Source organism: Equus caballus, unplaced genomic scaffold (genome assembly GCF_041296265.1).
Source record: "Equus caballus isolate H_3958 breed thoroughbred unplaced genomic scaffold, TB-T2T haplotype2-0000793, whole genome shotgun sequence".
NCBI lineage: Eukaryota > Metazoa > Chordata > Mammalia > Perissodactyla > Equidae > Equus > Equus caballus.
This window is the reverse complement of record NW_027222001.1, coordinates 52122-63914: the sequence shown is the minus strand read 5'-3', so window position 1 is coordinate 63914 and position 11793 is coordinate 52122. Positions and strand designations below refer to the sequence as shown.

Genomic DNA, 11793 nt, shown 5'->3' with positions numbered 1-11793 from the left:
GCTCCAGCCCGCCGTCGCTTTTTTTTTTTTTCCCTTCCTCAGGAGTGCCGAGTCCTTGGAAATTATGCGTCCCTGCGTGCCATCGTGTCTGCTCTGCAGAGCCCCTCCATCAGCCGTCTGCAAAAGACATGGGGACGAGTTGCCAGGTGGGTAGGCCGTGCTCCATCCAAGCACCACCAGGGGCGGACCAGACATCCCCCCGTGCGACTTGCCATGGACCCCTCATTCAGCTAGGACCATCTGGGAGGCAGCGGACCCTAGGGATGGGGACTGGCCTCCTTGCTCGGGTCTCTGAGACTCTCTGAGACCCTAGGCAGTGGCTCTCCCCCTTGTCACATCCTGGATTGAGCCACACTGGAGATTTCCAAGGGTGTACTTCGCAGCAACGGAGCCCTCATCGGCAACCAACGCTGTTAGAAACAATGTGCTCAGTCGGAGTGGGGAATGGAGGCCCCAGGTGACCGCAGGAGAGCCTCCACCCGAGTCCCACGGTGACCTCAGAGCTCCGAAGAACCCGGGGAAAACCCTCGTCCAGGCCCCAGGCCCTTTGAACCTTCCGGGTTCTCAGCCAAAGGCATTTCGCCTTCAACCGCCCCGGGTTTTCTTTCCTCCTTTCCTCTCCCCTCAGGAAGAGCTCTCGAAAGTTGAAGAGGTTCATCAAAGACCAGTGGGTGAGCAGGAGGCAGCTGGTGAAGGTAAGACGGAGGCTGCACATCTGGAAGGAGGGGGAGCGAGAGGGGAGGGGACCCGGCAGGATGAGCTTTGGTTCTCCTGTCACGTGAAGTTGGTCAGGAAAAGATGGACAGGAAGAGGGATGTGCTAGCTCCATGGGCAGGTGGGGGCAGTTTGGGACAGGAGGCCAGGGGCATGGGATAGAATGGTGCGGGCTGGACTGTTCCAGGAGGCTGAGGACCTGGCAGAAGGTGCCGGTGTCTGGCTTCCATGCTGCTCCATCAGCTGCCCTGCATCTTCCTCCTGGCCACTGGCTGGAGCGAGTGGGCGGGCTTCCTTTCTTCCGAAGTCAGCCCAGTCTGTGCTCAGGAAGCCAGGGCCCCACTGCTCCTTCTGTCTTCACTGTGCCTCGCAAGAAGGGCACCCTGCCTGCCTGAGGGATGGGCACTGCCGGATCCCACGGGCCGGGGGCACTCAGGGGCTTCCCAGCCTTGGGACGGACACTGGACCTGGGACAGATCTGTGTCCCCTCGGTGACTCCCCACTCTGGCCCCTAAAGTGGGCGCTGCAGACAGTCCCAGTGGGATGCTCACCCAGGTCCTTGTTGGCGATGACATGTGCCCCGGAGGGCAAGGGCAAGTGCCCAGGGAACTGATGGCTTCTTCAGGGATCCTTCCCGCCCAGACGTCAGAAGTTTCCTCGTAAAACAGAAAGGAAATGCCACCCCGCAGTGCCCTGGTCGCCCCCCTCCCCTGCTAGTCAGACGTGGCATTCGGGGTCCCCCATCCTGAGCGGATGAGAAGAAAGAATTCTGTGCAGGGGAACTCCCTGAGGGGATCCTAGGGAGCTGAGGGCTTTAGCAAGGCCTTGGCCTCGGCCTGGGATCAGAGACTCCTGGGCGTTGGGGCTGGCAGAAGCCACTTGACCAGGCCTCCTGAGACACCCTCATCTCCCTCCATCCGTGGCTCGGCCCAGCTGGGGGCCCGAACACAGCCTGAGAGTCCCGAGGACAGCACTGTGGTCAGCGGCTGGGCAGAGGGTGGTGCTGAAGGCAGAGGAGACAGGGGCCTGTGGCTGGGAGGGGGAGCAGCCTCTCCTCTGGGGCCCCCTGAGCAAGTCCCTGCCCCTGTGTGGGCCTTGGTCTCCTCATCTGGGAGCCAGAGGGAGATGAGCCGTGGTGCAGGCCTCACAGTGGGTGCCGAGGCTCAAGGGTGGGGAGGAATGTGGGGGAGCTTGGACCTGGCTCCAGAGGCAGGCTTGAGCGGAGAGCAGTGATGACGGTCAGATGACGCTTGGGCCTCAGGAGACTGTGGGAGGCAGACAGAGTTCGTCAAACCTTCCAGACGAGGTAACAGGTTCAGGGAGGCCTGGGCGGGCCCAAGGTCACACAGGAGTGAGTGTTGGAGCTGGGATGGCTCTGGAATCAGAGCACCCTGGAGGCGGGAGCCGCAGGGGCACCAGGTGACTGGGGCCACATGTCCAGGGTCCCCGATCTGGGAGGGGTCTGGGAGGACACTTGGAGGGGAGCGTCGGCTCACTGGCCCTGTCAACACCCTGGCAGGAGGCGACCTCTATGTTGACCAGCCTGGAGACGGGCCCCACAGGTGCCCAGAAGGTAAGGGTGCCTGTGGAGGAGGGGCCCAGGAGTCGCAGGAGAGGGGACTCCCCTTCCTAGCCGGAGGTCTCTACCAGCAGAGAGGGAGCCTTTCTCCTCCAGCCCTGCTCCTGGTGCCACAGACCTGAAATGCCTGCATTGGAAGTGACCAGGAGGAGGCCTGGAACGGATGGGCGCACAACGGATTTGGGACAGGGAGGGGCGGGGACCACGTACCCTGGGTTTTGCCAGAGCCGGCTGCTGGGAGGTGCCTGGAGGAGTTTGGGGTTCCTGGAGGAGAGAAGAGGAGGAAATTGGGGGGAGGCCGCCTAGGTGGGTAGCTTGGGCTGGGCAGGAGGCTGGGGTGAGGAGTGGAGGAGAGGTCTTTGACGGCTCCTGAGAGCGGGATCTCATCACCGTCTCCACCCCGCTGGCACAGGGGCTCAATCCCCTTCCTTGGCACATTCCTCAATTACCTACTGCTGCTGGACACCAACATGGAGGATTACCTGGAGGTGAGTGAGCCTGGAGGTGGAGCTGGGGATCAGGATTCGGAGATTTGGGAGGAGAGACTTGCACTGAGGCTTGAGCTCACAACCCTTGGCAGAGTCCTCTCGTGAGGGCCTCACAGCCACCCCGGGAGCTGGGTGTCATGGCCATCTTAGTGATGAGTGAATATAGGATCCAGGTGAGCCGCCAGTCCAGGCTGCCTGACTGCGGAGCTGCTGGAGGGTGTGTCTGAGCTGGACTCAGCCTCTCCCTCAGGCCCCGCCCCTGCAGGGAGTGAAGCCAGGCCCCTCCAAGGCAGGAAGCACACGAGTGGCTGAGCATCCCTTCCTGCCTGAGGCCTCAGTCTGTCTGTCTGTCAGAGAGGGCTGTCTTAGAATGTCCCTGAGCCATAGCCCCGTGGCCTCCTTGCTCTGGAGCTCAGAGTCTTGCCCGGGACCCATTCCCGTTTCTGGTAGCGCCTGCTCCCTGGTCGACCCTGCTGGTAGTGCAACCTGAGAAAGGGTGGAGACGGGGGCTAGCTATGGGCTAAGGGGGCTGTTGCTCATGGGCTTTGGCTCTCTGCCTTCCAGGGAAATGAGATCAATTTTGAGAAAAGGAGTGAGGTGAGCAGCTGTGGCCTCCCCGTGCGGAGGGTGGGGCTGTGGCAATCAGAGACTCCTCCGGGGAAGACCTTCTCTGGCCCGATGCCTTGGGCCTTGCTTTCCTTGGGAGAGTTCGGCACCCAGAGCTGGGAAAGCCGTCCCATTGGTGCGTGGGGGAAGGGGCTGGCACCAAGGACACCTTCCTGCAGGAGGAGCTATTTCAAGCCAACTGTGAGAACGAGCAAGTCCTGCACGGAATTGGAGGGAAGGAGGGTTCCCATGTGGGCCAAGACCCCAGACCAGCTCCTTGACCCTCTTCTCACCTGTCTGAGTCCCCAGCACGGTCCCCCACCCAGGCCCCGTCTGCATCATGTCCTTTCTCCCAGGAATTCAAAGTCACCGAGCAGATCTTCCTGCTCCAGGAGGCAGTCCATCTTTACCACATTGAGGCTGAGGAGCGATTTGGGGCCTGGTTCGAGGCCATGGAGCCCCTCAGCGAGGATGAGAGGTGAGGGCGGGGCAGGAGTTGGTGAGGGCAAGGCGGACTCTCTCTGATGGCCAGCTCCAGGGAGCCCGTGCCCGTGGCTTCCGGGTCAGTCCCGGGGCTTGTCGCATGGTCACCCGTGGGGCCCTGGGACTCCAACTGCTGGCCGTCTCTGGGAGGGTCACCTGAGGTGTGGCTCCCGGTAGCTGAAAAGTCCCCTCTGTCCTTTAGCTACAGCCTGTCCTGCCACCTGGAGCCCCCACAGGAGAGGGCCGGCAAGATGCGCCGGTTTTTCCTGCCCAAGAAGAACCGCGCGTCTCTCAGCTCAGGGCTCGGTGAGTGTCCAGACAGGCAGGGACTGAAGCCAGGGGCTCCGGAAAGCTTCGGGCTAAGCACGGGCCTAGGGAGATGGACAGCCGGCACGGGGATCCCAGCTCCACTGCTGACCAGGCCTGTGAGGGACAATTCCCTTGACCTTTGTGGGACTCAGCTTCCTCTTCTGTGAAATGGGTGAAGCGAAATGCCAGCTCCCATGTCAGGGACAATGGGGTAGTGTTGACTGAACACTCAGGACAAGGTTTGGAGCAGAATGCAGTGGGGCTGAGGTGTTGGGCTGGGATACTGGTGTGACCCCCCCCAATCATCAGTGTCTTCTCTTCAGTCACCAGACCCCTGACGCAGAACCCAGCAACAGTGGCAGATCCCGGTCCTTCCAACAGCTCGAGTGCAGCCTGCTCTTCAGCGGCGGGGACGCGGCTGGGAAACACGCGGGGCCCCAGGCCGGCTCCTCCCATGCTGATGGGGAGAAGAACATTCTAAGCCTTTTCCTGGGAGCCCTGGAGCCCAAGAGGGAGGGGACGACCCCACCCCACAGGCCTGGCAGCTCCACCCCAGCGCCTGTTTACCACTTGGGAAGGGGCCGTATTTCTTTCGTGTTAGTAGTTAGTGCTAGTTTTGAATTTGATGTTAAAATCCTGTTTCTGTTCCAGCCTGCGAGTCACGGTCTGGTTCTTTCCCCTCCTGTGCTCGTGTCAAGGAGACACAGACTCTCGCGTTCCTCCTGGAATGAAGAAATCTTGCAGGGTCTCGGCTTATTGTATGTGAGAGAAGGGAGAAGGGCCAGGCCCCTCCCTGGATACTGAGGGACACCTCCGCGCCCCCCCCTTACTCAGAGGACGGCTTCATTTCAGTGTGGTTCACGTGGGCCAGGAGCAGAGACAGCACCCAGAGCTCCTGGCATTTAGAGGGTGGAGGTACTTTCACAGGCAGAGCAACAACCACTGGAATGCGGGTGTCTTTAAAATGGCACGGGCCAGCACCACGACCTGCCCCAGGACAGTGGCTGCTTTTTCCACCCCTTTGGAGGAGAGGCCACGTTTTCGGCTTCTCTTGTGGAGGTTCCTCTTCACCAGATGTTAGGAACTTGTCGTTTTCTAATGAGGCTCTGGACAGCAGCAGCTCTAAGTGCAGAGAACGATGTAAAAGCTCAAAACGTGCATGTGGAGGGTCAAGGCCGGAGAAGGTCATGTGCAGATGGACTAAGGGCAGGCAGGACCCTCCCTCCCCCGGCCCCTCTGGGGGCTCCATGTTCACCCTTCACCTGGATTGGAATCCTCTGGGATCCTGGTCCACGGCTCTGAATTCCTTTCCCTGCAAGTTTGGTATCCAGGGGGACAGATCTGTGATGCAGCTTTGAAGGCTACATCTGGGCATCCTTCCCGACGCATCACTGCTCCTTGTCCACCAGGATTTCCTGCCTCCGTGCACTTCCTTCTGCAATTCTTGGAAGGGCAGAAATTCCCTCGAATGCCTCGGCCTCTCTGTCCCGTACCTCGTGGCCACTCCTCCCTGGCAGGGTCTGACGGATCACGGGTGGAGTCTGCTTTGCAAACATTAGATACCCTAATCCTGGCCAAAGAATGACCTATACTCTCCCTCGCTGCCCAGGGTGACATCTGGGCCCCTGTGGTTCTGAGGTGTGTGGTCTCAGGCAATCACCTGTTCACACACTCAGGCATGTTGTTTCTGACTCATCCTAACGGGGCAGGAGGACCTGAGCCTATAAACCATGCAGCCCCTCGGAGGGCTGTGTTCTCTTGCCCAGCCTTATGCTCCGTTTATGGTGTGGGTGTGAACCTTTCCCGTTGGAAGCTTTCAGAGATGAGTCGTGAGAGGAGGGTGGTTGAGGGGTCCAGCAGGGAACGCAAGCAAACGGATGACGGGTAAACACAGCCTGACAAAATTAAAACACTTAAATGGTTCCAGTCTGGTGGTGAGCAGACACTGCTCCGAGCTCACTCCAAGAACCCACCCGGTGACCAGGAGCTAGAGGGTTACCACCTGGCATTTTGAACGCCCCCCCCCCACCCCACCCCGGGAAAGACCCTGTAAGACTAGGACCACAGGAAGTGCTTGGCCCTTCTGAGTTCTCCCCTCCTTTCTGATGGCTGCAAGTGTCACCCAGACACACAGCAGCGTGAACCCTGCCAGGGAGGCCTCCTCAGTACGGCCAGCAGCTGAGGAGAAATGCTGGTTCCCAGCAGCCCAGGCCCTTCTTGGTATGGCACAGCCATCCAGGAAGGTGACTTTCTAAATGGAAGCCGGAGCCGGCTGTACCTTCCCGCCACAGAGAAAGAGAAGTGCCAAGTCCCAAGGCTAGTGCAGGCCCAGGAGGAAGACACCGTGTCCAAGGGGTTTCCCTCACAGGGCCGTGAGGCTCCTGAGAGCCGACCCTTTGGTTGCAGCGCTTTGTTTGTCATGAGCCTACCAGACGGCAGAGGACAATAACTCGCTGCCTCTTTGGGCTTCCAATGGCCAAAAATGAACTGATCGCCAGCAAAAAGAGGCCCACATGTGCAGCACCTGTATCTCATCAGTCTTTATGTTACTTTGATATAAATTTTAGAGAGAGAGCTATATATATATGTTCACTCACACACAAATATATCATGCACTCTAACTTATTCCAAACAGAATCAAGAAATAATACTCATACTCCTCAAATGCACGGTTTTGCAGCTGGTTCCCTCTCGGTAGCTGGTATTTATAAGCACCTTCTTCCAGGACCCATTTCATCTTCCCTTCGCCCTCCACAAACCCCGCGGCTGGTCATGGTGCTCTGCCTGGTTAGGGGACCATAACCTGCCTTCCTGAAGGGTCTGGGTCATGGCAGTCCTACCTGGATTGGATTCTGCTCATTCCCTGGGGACTTCAAGCCCAGGACGTGCTAGCCCACAAAACGCGGTCAGGAATCTCCTGAAGTCCACACGTGGGCTTCCTCCTCTCCAGGCTGAGGAGCAGAGGGAAGCCCGAGTCCCAGAGGAACACGAGGGCTCCAGACAGTGTCTGCTTTGCATGTCAAGATGGAGAAAACTCAGGGGAAACTCTGAGGGTGAAGCAAGGCAGTCCGTTGTCATCATTCTCTGCACTGAATCCACCCAGACGGTTCCAGCAGAGGCTCCACAACAAGCAGCCCCAAGCACCCAGGCGGGAGGCCGGCTGCGCTGTCCTGCCTGGGCTTGCCCAGTACATGCATGGTCTACATATTTTGCAAATGACCACAGCTGAAGATGCCCAAGGGCTAAGATTCACCCTGAGCTAACATCCATTGCCAATCTTCCTCGGTTTTTTTTTTTTTTTCGCTTGAGGAAGACTAGCCTTGGGCTAAGATCTGTGCCCATCTTCCTCTATTTAACACGTGGGATGTCTGCCACAGCATGGCCCGATAAGCGGTGTGAATGTCCACAACCGTGACCCGAACGTGCCAATGCCGGGCCTCCAAAGTGGAGTGGGCCAGTTTAAGCCCTGCGCCACCCTAGGTTATTTTAACACATCACTCTCAGAAACTGATAAATCTGTCACGTGAAGGTAAGCAATTCTAAAGAGGATTTCCATAATACTGCAAGCTCCATCCCTCCAATAGACAATCAAGTCCTAACAAGCAGCGGTTTATTGTCACGTTGCTGATGCCGGAAAAGGTCTCTGTTGACAGCACGATCCCTCAAAGGCCTTGTCCATTTCTGTGAATCCAATTTCCAGCACATAGAGATCTAAAGATTGAGGCAAATGTGGTCTTTCCTCCTTGCAACTCTGAATTAACATGCAATAAAGAGCAGAAAAATGGAGACCTGGAAGCAGACCTCTTATTTGAGAACAGAGATATACCAGCGCTTTTGAAATGATCTTTGGAGTCTACCGGAGTATTGCACAGAAGGAATGATCCATTCCGACTAGGTAGGTTTTACTGTGTCGCTGTGAGGGCGACAACGGAATCATCCCGCGAATCGGTAACTCTCTGTGACTTTCAAGCGCAGATAAATAATATACTTCGGAAAGGAAAATGCGAGAGCACCGTGAAACGGAAAGCCCTCCTTGCTCTACTCAGCTGAAATCCAGTCTCTCCTCCACAAGAAATCCCTGTCTATGCTTCCTACGTCCCACAGAGGAGTTTAATAAAAGAAAAGGATTGGTATGTCTTGAAGTTGCAAGAGCTCAAGCAAGAAAACGTGGGACCCTTCAAGGAGACGTCAGTGAAGTGCCGGGCTCCATCTCAGGGGCACCAGCGTCTCCTCTCTTTCCTGGTGCTGTCAGCACATCCTTCTTGGGCGCTCACTTTCTCTGCCTGGCTGCTGAGCCTGTCCACAATCGCTCTCTCCCGCCCTCTTCCCCGTCCCCTCCTGTTTGCTCAGATCTTCCACAGTCACCAGCAATTGTTGGCCGTGGAGCTATGGGATGCCCAGACCAGTTCCCAGAATCATCTCTGCCAAATCTGAGGAAGGGCAGGGGTGTGTATGGGACTGGACGGGGCACCCCATGCGAGCGCACCCCGCAGGAATTCACCTCTGCTGCAAGGTGCAATTTTGCAAGGCTACGGCAAGTTCCAAAGGGCTTGCCACTTCTCTCCTGCCAGCAGACCTGTTGGGGCTGGTGCCACGTGCTCTCCCAGCGACCCCTCACTGCTGGGTGGGATGGCATTCTAGTAACTGGCCTTCTGAATATGTAACTGCGCATCCTCAAAGAGATGGGAATTCTTAATCCGGGCTTTGGTTTGGGTTGATTCCCACGATCACGCAGCTTCCTCTGCGAAGACTTGACCATCATCACTTCTTTTCCTCTCATCCTGTAAAAGTAATCATGAAACTGGACCCAAATGAGAAATGAAGCATGGCTTCTTAGGACAATTATCTCAGTTTCCCTATACTTCCACCCTTCCTCTCTCCCTCTGGAGCTCTTCTGACCTGTGTCCCAGGACATCGTCAAGCAGATTTGGGTCAAGGACAGAAAGCTCAAGGTCAAAACTCAGGACTGCTCCAGATCAGTTTTCCTCCCCCGTCTCGTAACACCCCCTCCTTGTTTCAGTGTGATTTTATTCTCTTTTATTGCTCTTGCCATTCTCACCTGTGCAAGTCCTGGCACTCTCTCTGAGGACACGTGATCCCCCAGCTTACTATAGATCCCAATTCCCATCCTTTCTGTGTTTTCTGACTATTCCTTTGGTTAACCCATTGGCCAGTTGTTGCTCTTAGCCTCTTTAGGGTCTAAATCAATTGTGACATTATCAACTACCCCACTCTTAGCGACTCACTCCCAGGTCCTGATATTTACATAACCCAAACGATCATGTTCACAACTAAATAAGTTAGAGTCCAGCCCCATGGCTGAGTGGTTAAAGTTGCGTGTGTTCTGCTTCAGGGGCCTGAGGTTTGCGGGTTCAGATCCCAGGTGCAGACCTACTCCACTCATCGGCCACGCTGTGGAGGCATCCCACGGACAAAGGAGAGGAAGACTGGCACAGATGTTAGCTCAGGGTAATCTTCCTCCTAAATAAAGAAATAAACCCTTCAGAAAATGTATTCATCCACCACAAATTCCTGATTTCCAATATGTCTTCAAACATTCATACAGAAGATACCTGTTCCTTCAGATCGGAAGTGATGCCAGATCACCATGTCCTCACTTTAATTTCCTCGTGGACCTGTCAGTCCTACATTCCACGGACTGTGATCTCAATAATTTCCTTGAAATAATCAAAAATTCCTTACCACTCGTCTTATTTGTGTTGTAAAACTGGAAACCCGGGAGATCCTGATTATCTGCTTTGCCATTCTACTGCTAGTCTTATGATAACTGCTGAAGAAAAAGCACACAACACGATATTTTGTCATCACCATAAAGACAAAATCATCTGCATCAACTGGGAAGCATCCATAATGCCTGGACATTTTTTTTTCTTTTTTCATCTCTCGGGTCAATAGCAAAAACACCAAGGCACTCAGTTAACAAATGGGCAAAGGAGTAGAATAGCCATTTTTCCAAAGAAGACACACAAATGGCCAACAGCCACATGAAAAGGTGCTCAGCATCACTAATCTTTAGGGAAATGCAAATCAAAACCACAAGGAGATATCACTTGACACCGGTTAGGGCGGCTATTATCAAAAAAAGTAGAGGTGACAAATGTTGGTGAGGTTGTGGAGGAAAAGGAAGCCTTGCAACTGTTGATGGGAACGTAAACTAATACTGTAATGATGGAAAATAGTCTGGAGGTTCCTCTAAAAATTAAACCTAGCGTATAATGTAGCAATCTCACGGTATTGTGTTTTGTACTTCAAATTTCTAACAGAGTATATATTCTGTTAAGTGTTCTTAAAGCAAAATAATGATAATAGTAAAGGGGGTGGGAGAAAACTTTGGTAGATGATGGATATGTTTATGGCCTCGATGGTGGTGATGGTCTCATGGGTGGACACTTATGTTCAAATTCATCAAGTTGCATACGGAAAAGTATGACATCATTACCGATTCTTCTGCACCTTAAAACACAACATGTCCTCATCCAGAAAATGAATATTGACTACGTCTGGGGACAGACGTTAGTTAGACTTATCGTGGTGGTTATTTCACGATACATGCAAATCATTATATTGTACAAATGAAACTAATATAAAGTATATGTCAATTATACCTCAATTAACAAGCGCACACATCATACAAGACTATTTGAACATTGTAAACGAGTTCAGTGAATCCCTGAAACTATGCCATCCCCAAATGTCACAGGAAGCAAGGAGGATGAAGTAAGATGGAAAGTTGTTGTGCAAAGCTGCATGCAAATTAAAATCCTTTAAGTTGCGTTCAGCTGCTGTCACTGCAAACCAAGACAAGCATGGACAGTCCTTGGTGAGTCAGCTTCCGGTCAGCTCTTCCCCAAGGCCCGGCAGTCATGCGCCCCTCCCCTAGTGGGTCACTCTGCTCTGTCCTCCAAAGTGGCCAGCAGGAAACCCTGGTAAGATTCTGGAGGACAGCCGCTTTCTATCCTAGATACTCACGTTTTAACAGACACTCGAGATGAAATGTCAAGACTTAAAAGCATAAGTGTCTATTTGTGTAGTGTAGGGTATAAGGGAAACCATAGGAGGTCTTTTCAGCATCTCTCAACTCATAATGCAAACATAGCCCTGTCTTCAGAAGGACCGTCCTTGGTCTTTGGTGCAGAGTAGGGCATGTCGCAGGTGGCACGAAGGACAGGTTGTAGCAGCACTATCCTCACTCCAACAGAACTATCTCACTGGACATGACCCCGTGGGTCTCCAAAATAAGTTACTGAACATAAAGAAAAAAACCTTTCTTGAGAGGGGCAATTTTACCGATCAAGGGAAAACTTCTGAATTTTCGCATCTTATAACAAATAAATGATATGTCCTATTCTATCCTAATGAGGTAGCATGGGTACTTCCATAATAAATACTTTTCATTTTCAGTTCAAACATGCTCAGCTGCTTTCAAAAACCAAAAAACCAAAACAGAAACCCAGGCATGTAAAATTAAGTGTTTTAACTTGATAAAGTACTAACACAGCAGTGGCTTCTAAGGGAAGAGCTTTCAAACGAAATGATCATTTTTGGTAATGACCGTAGAAGATGGTGCTATCGCTGTGAAAGGATGGAACCAAT

At 53.9% G+C, this 11793-nt stretch overlaps 1 protein-coding gene across 1 annotated transcript; it reads left to right on the top strand.

The window, feature by feature from the left end:
• Positions 1–2102: 2102 nt before the first annotated feature.
• LOC138922404 (ral guanine nucleotide dissociation stimulator-like 1) lies at positions 2103–4921 on the top strand. The gene is made up of 4 exons (XM_070259090.1): positions 2103–2287; positions 3744–3865; positions 4073–4176; positions 4503–4921. The coding sequence occupies exons 1-4, from the start codon at positions 2246–2248 to the stop codon at positions 4658–4660; spliced, it is 426 nt and encodes a 141-aa protein (XP_070115191.1). The 5' UTR covers positions 2103–2245; the 3' UTR covers positions 4661–4921.
• The last annotated feature ends 6872 nt before the right edge of the window (positions 4922–11793 follow it).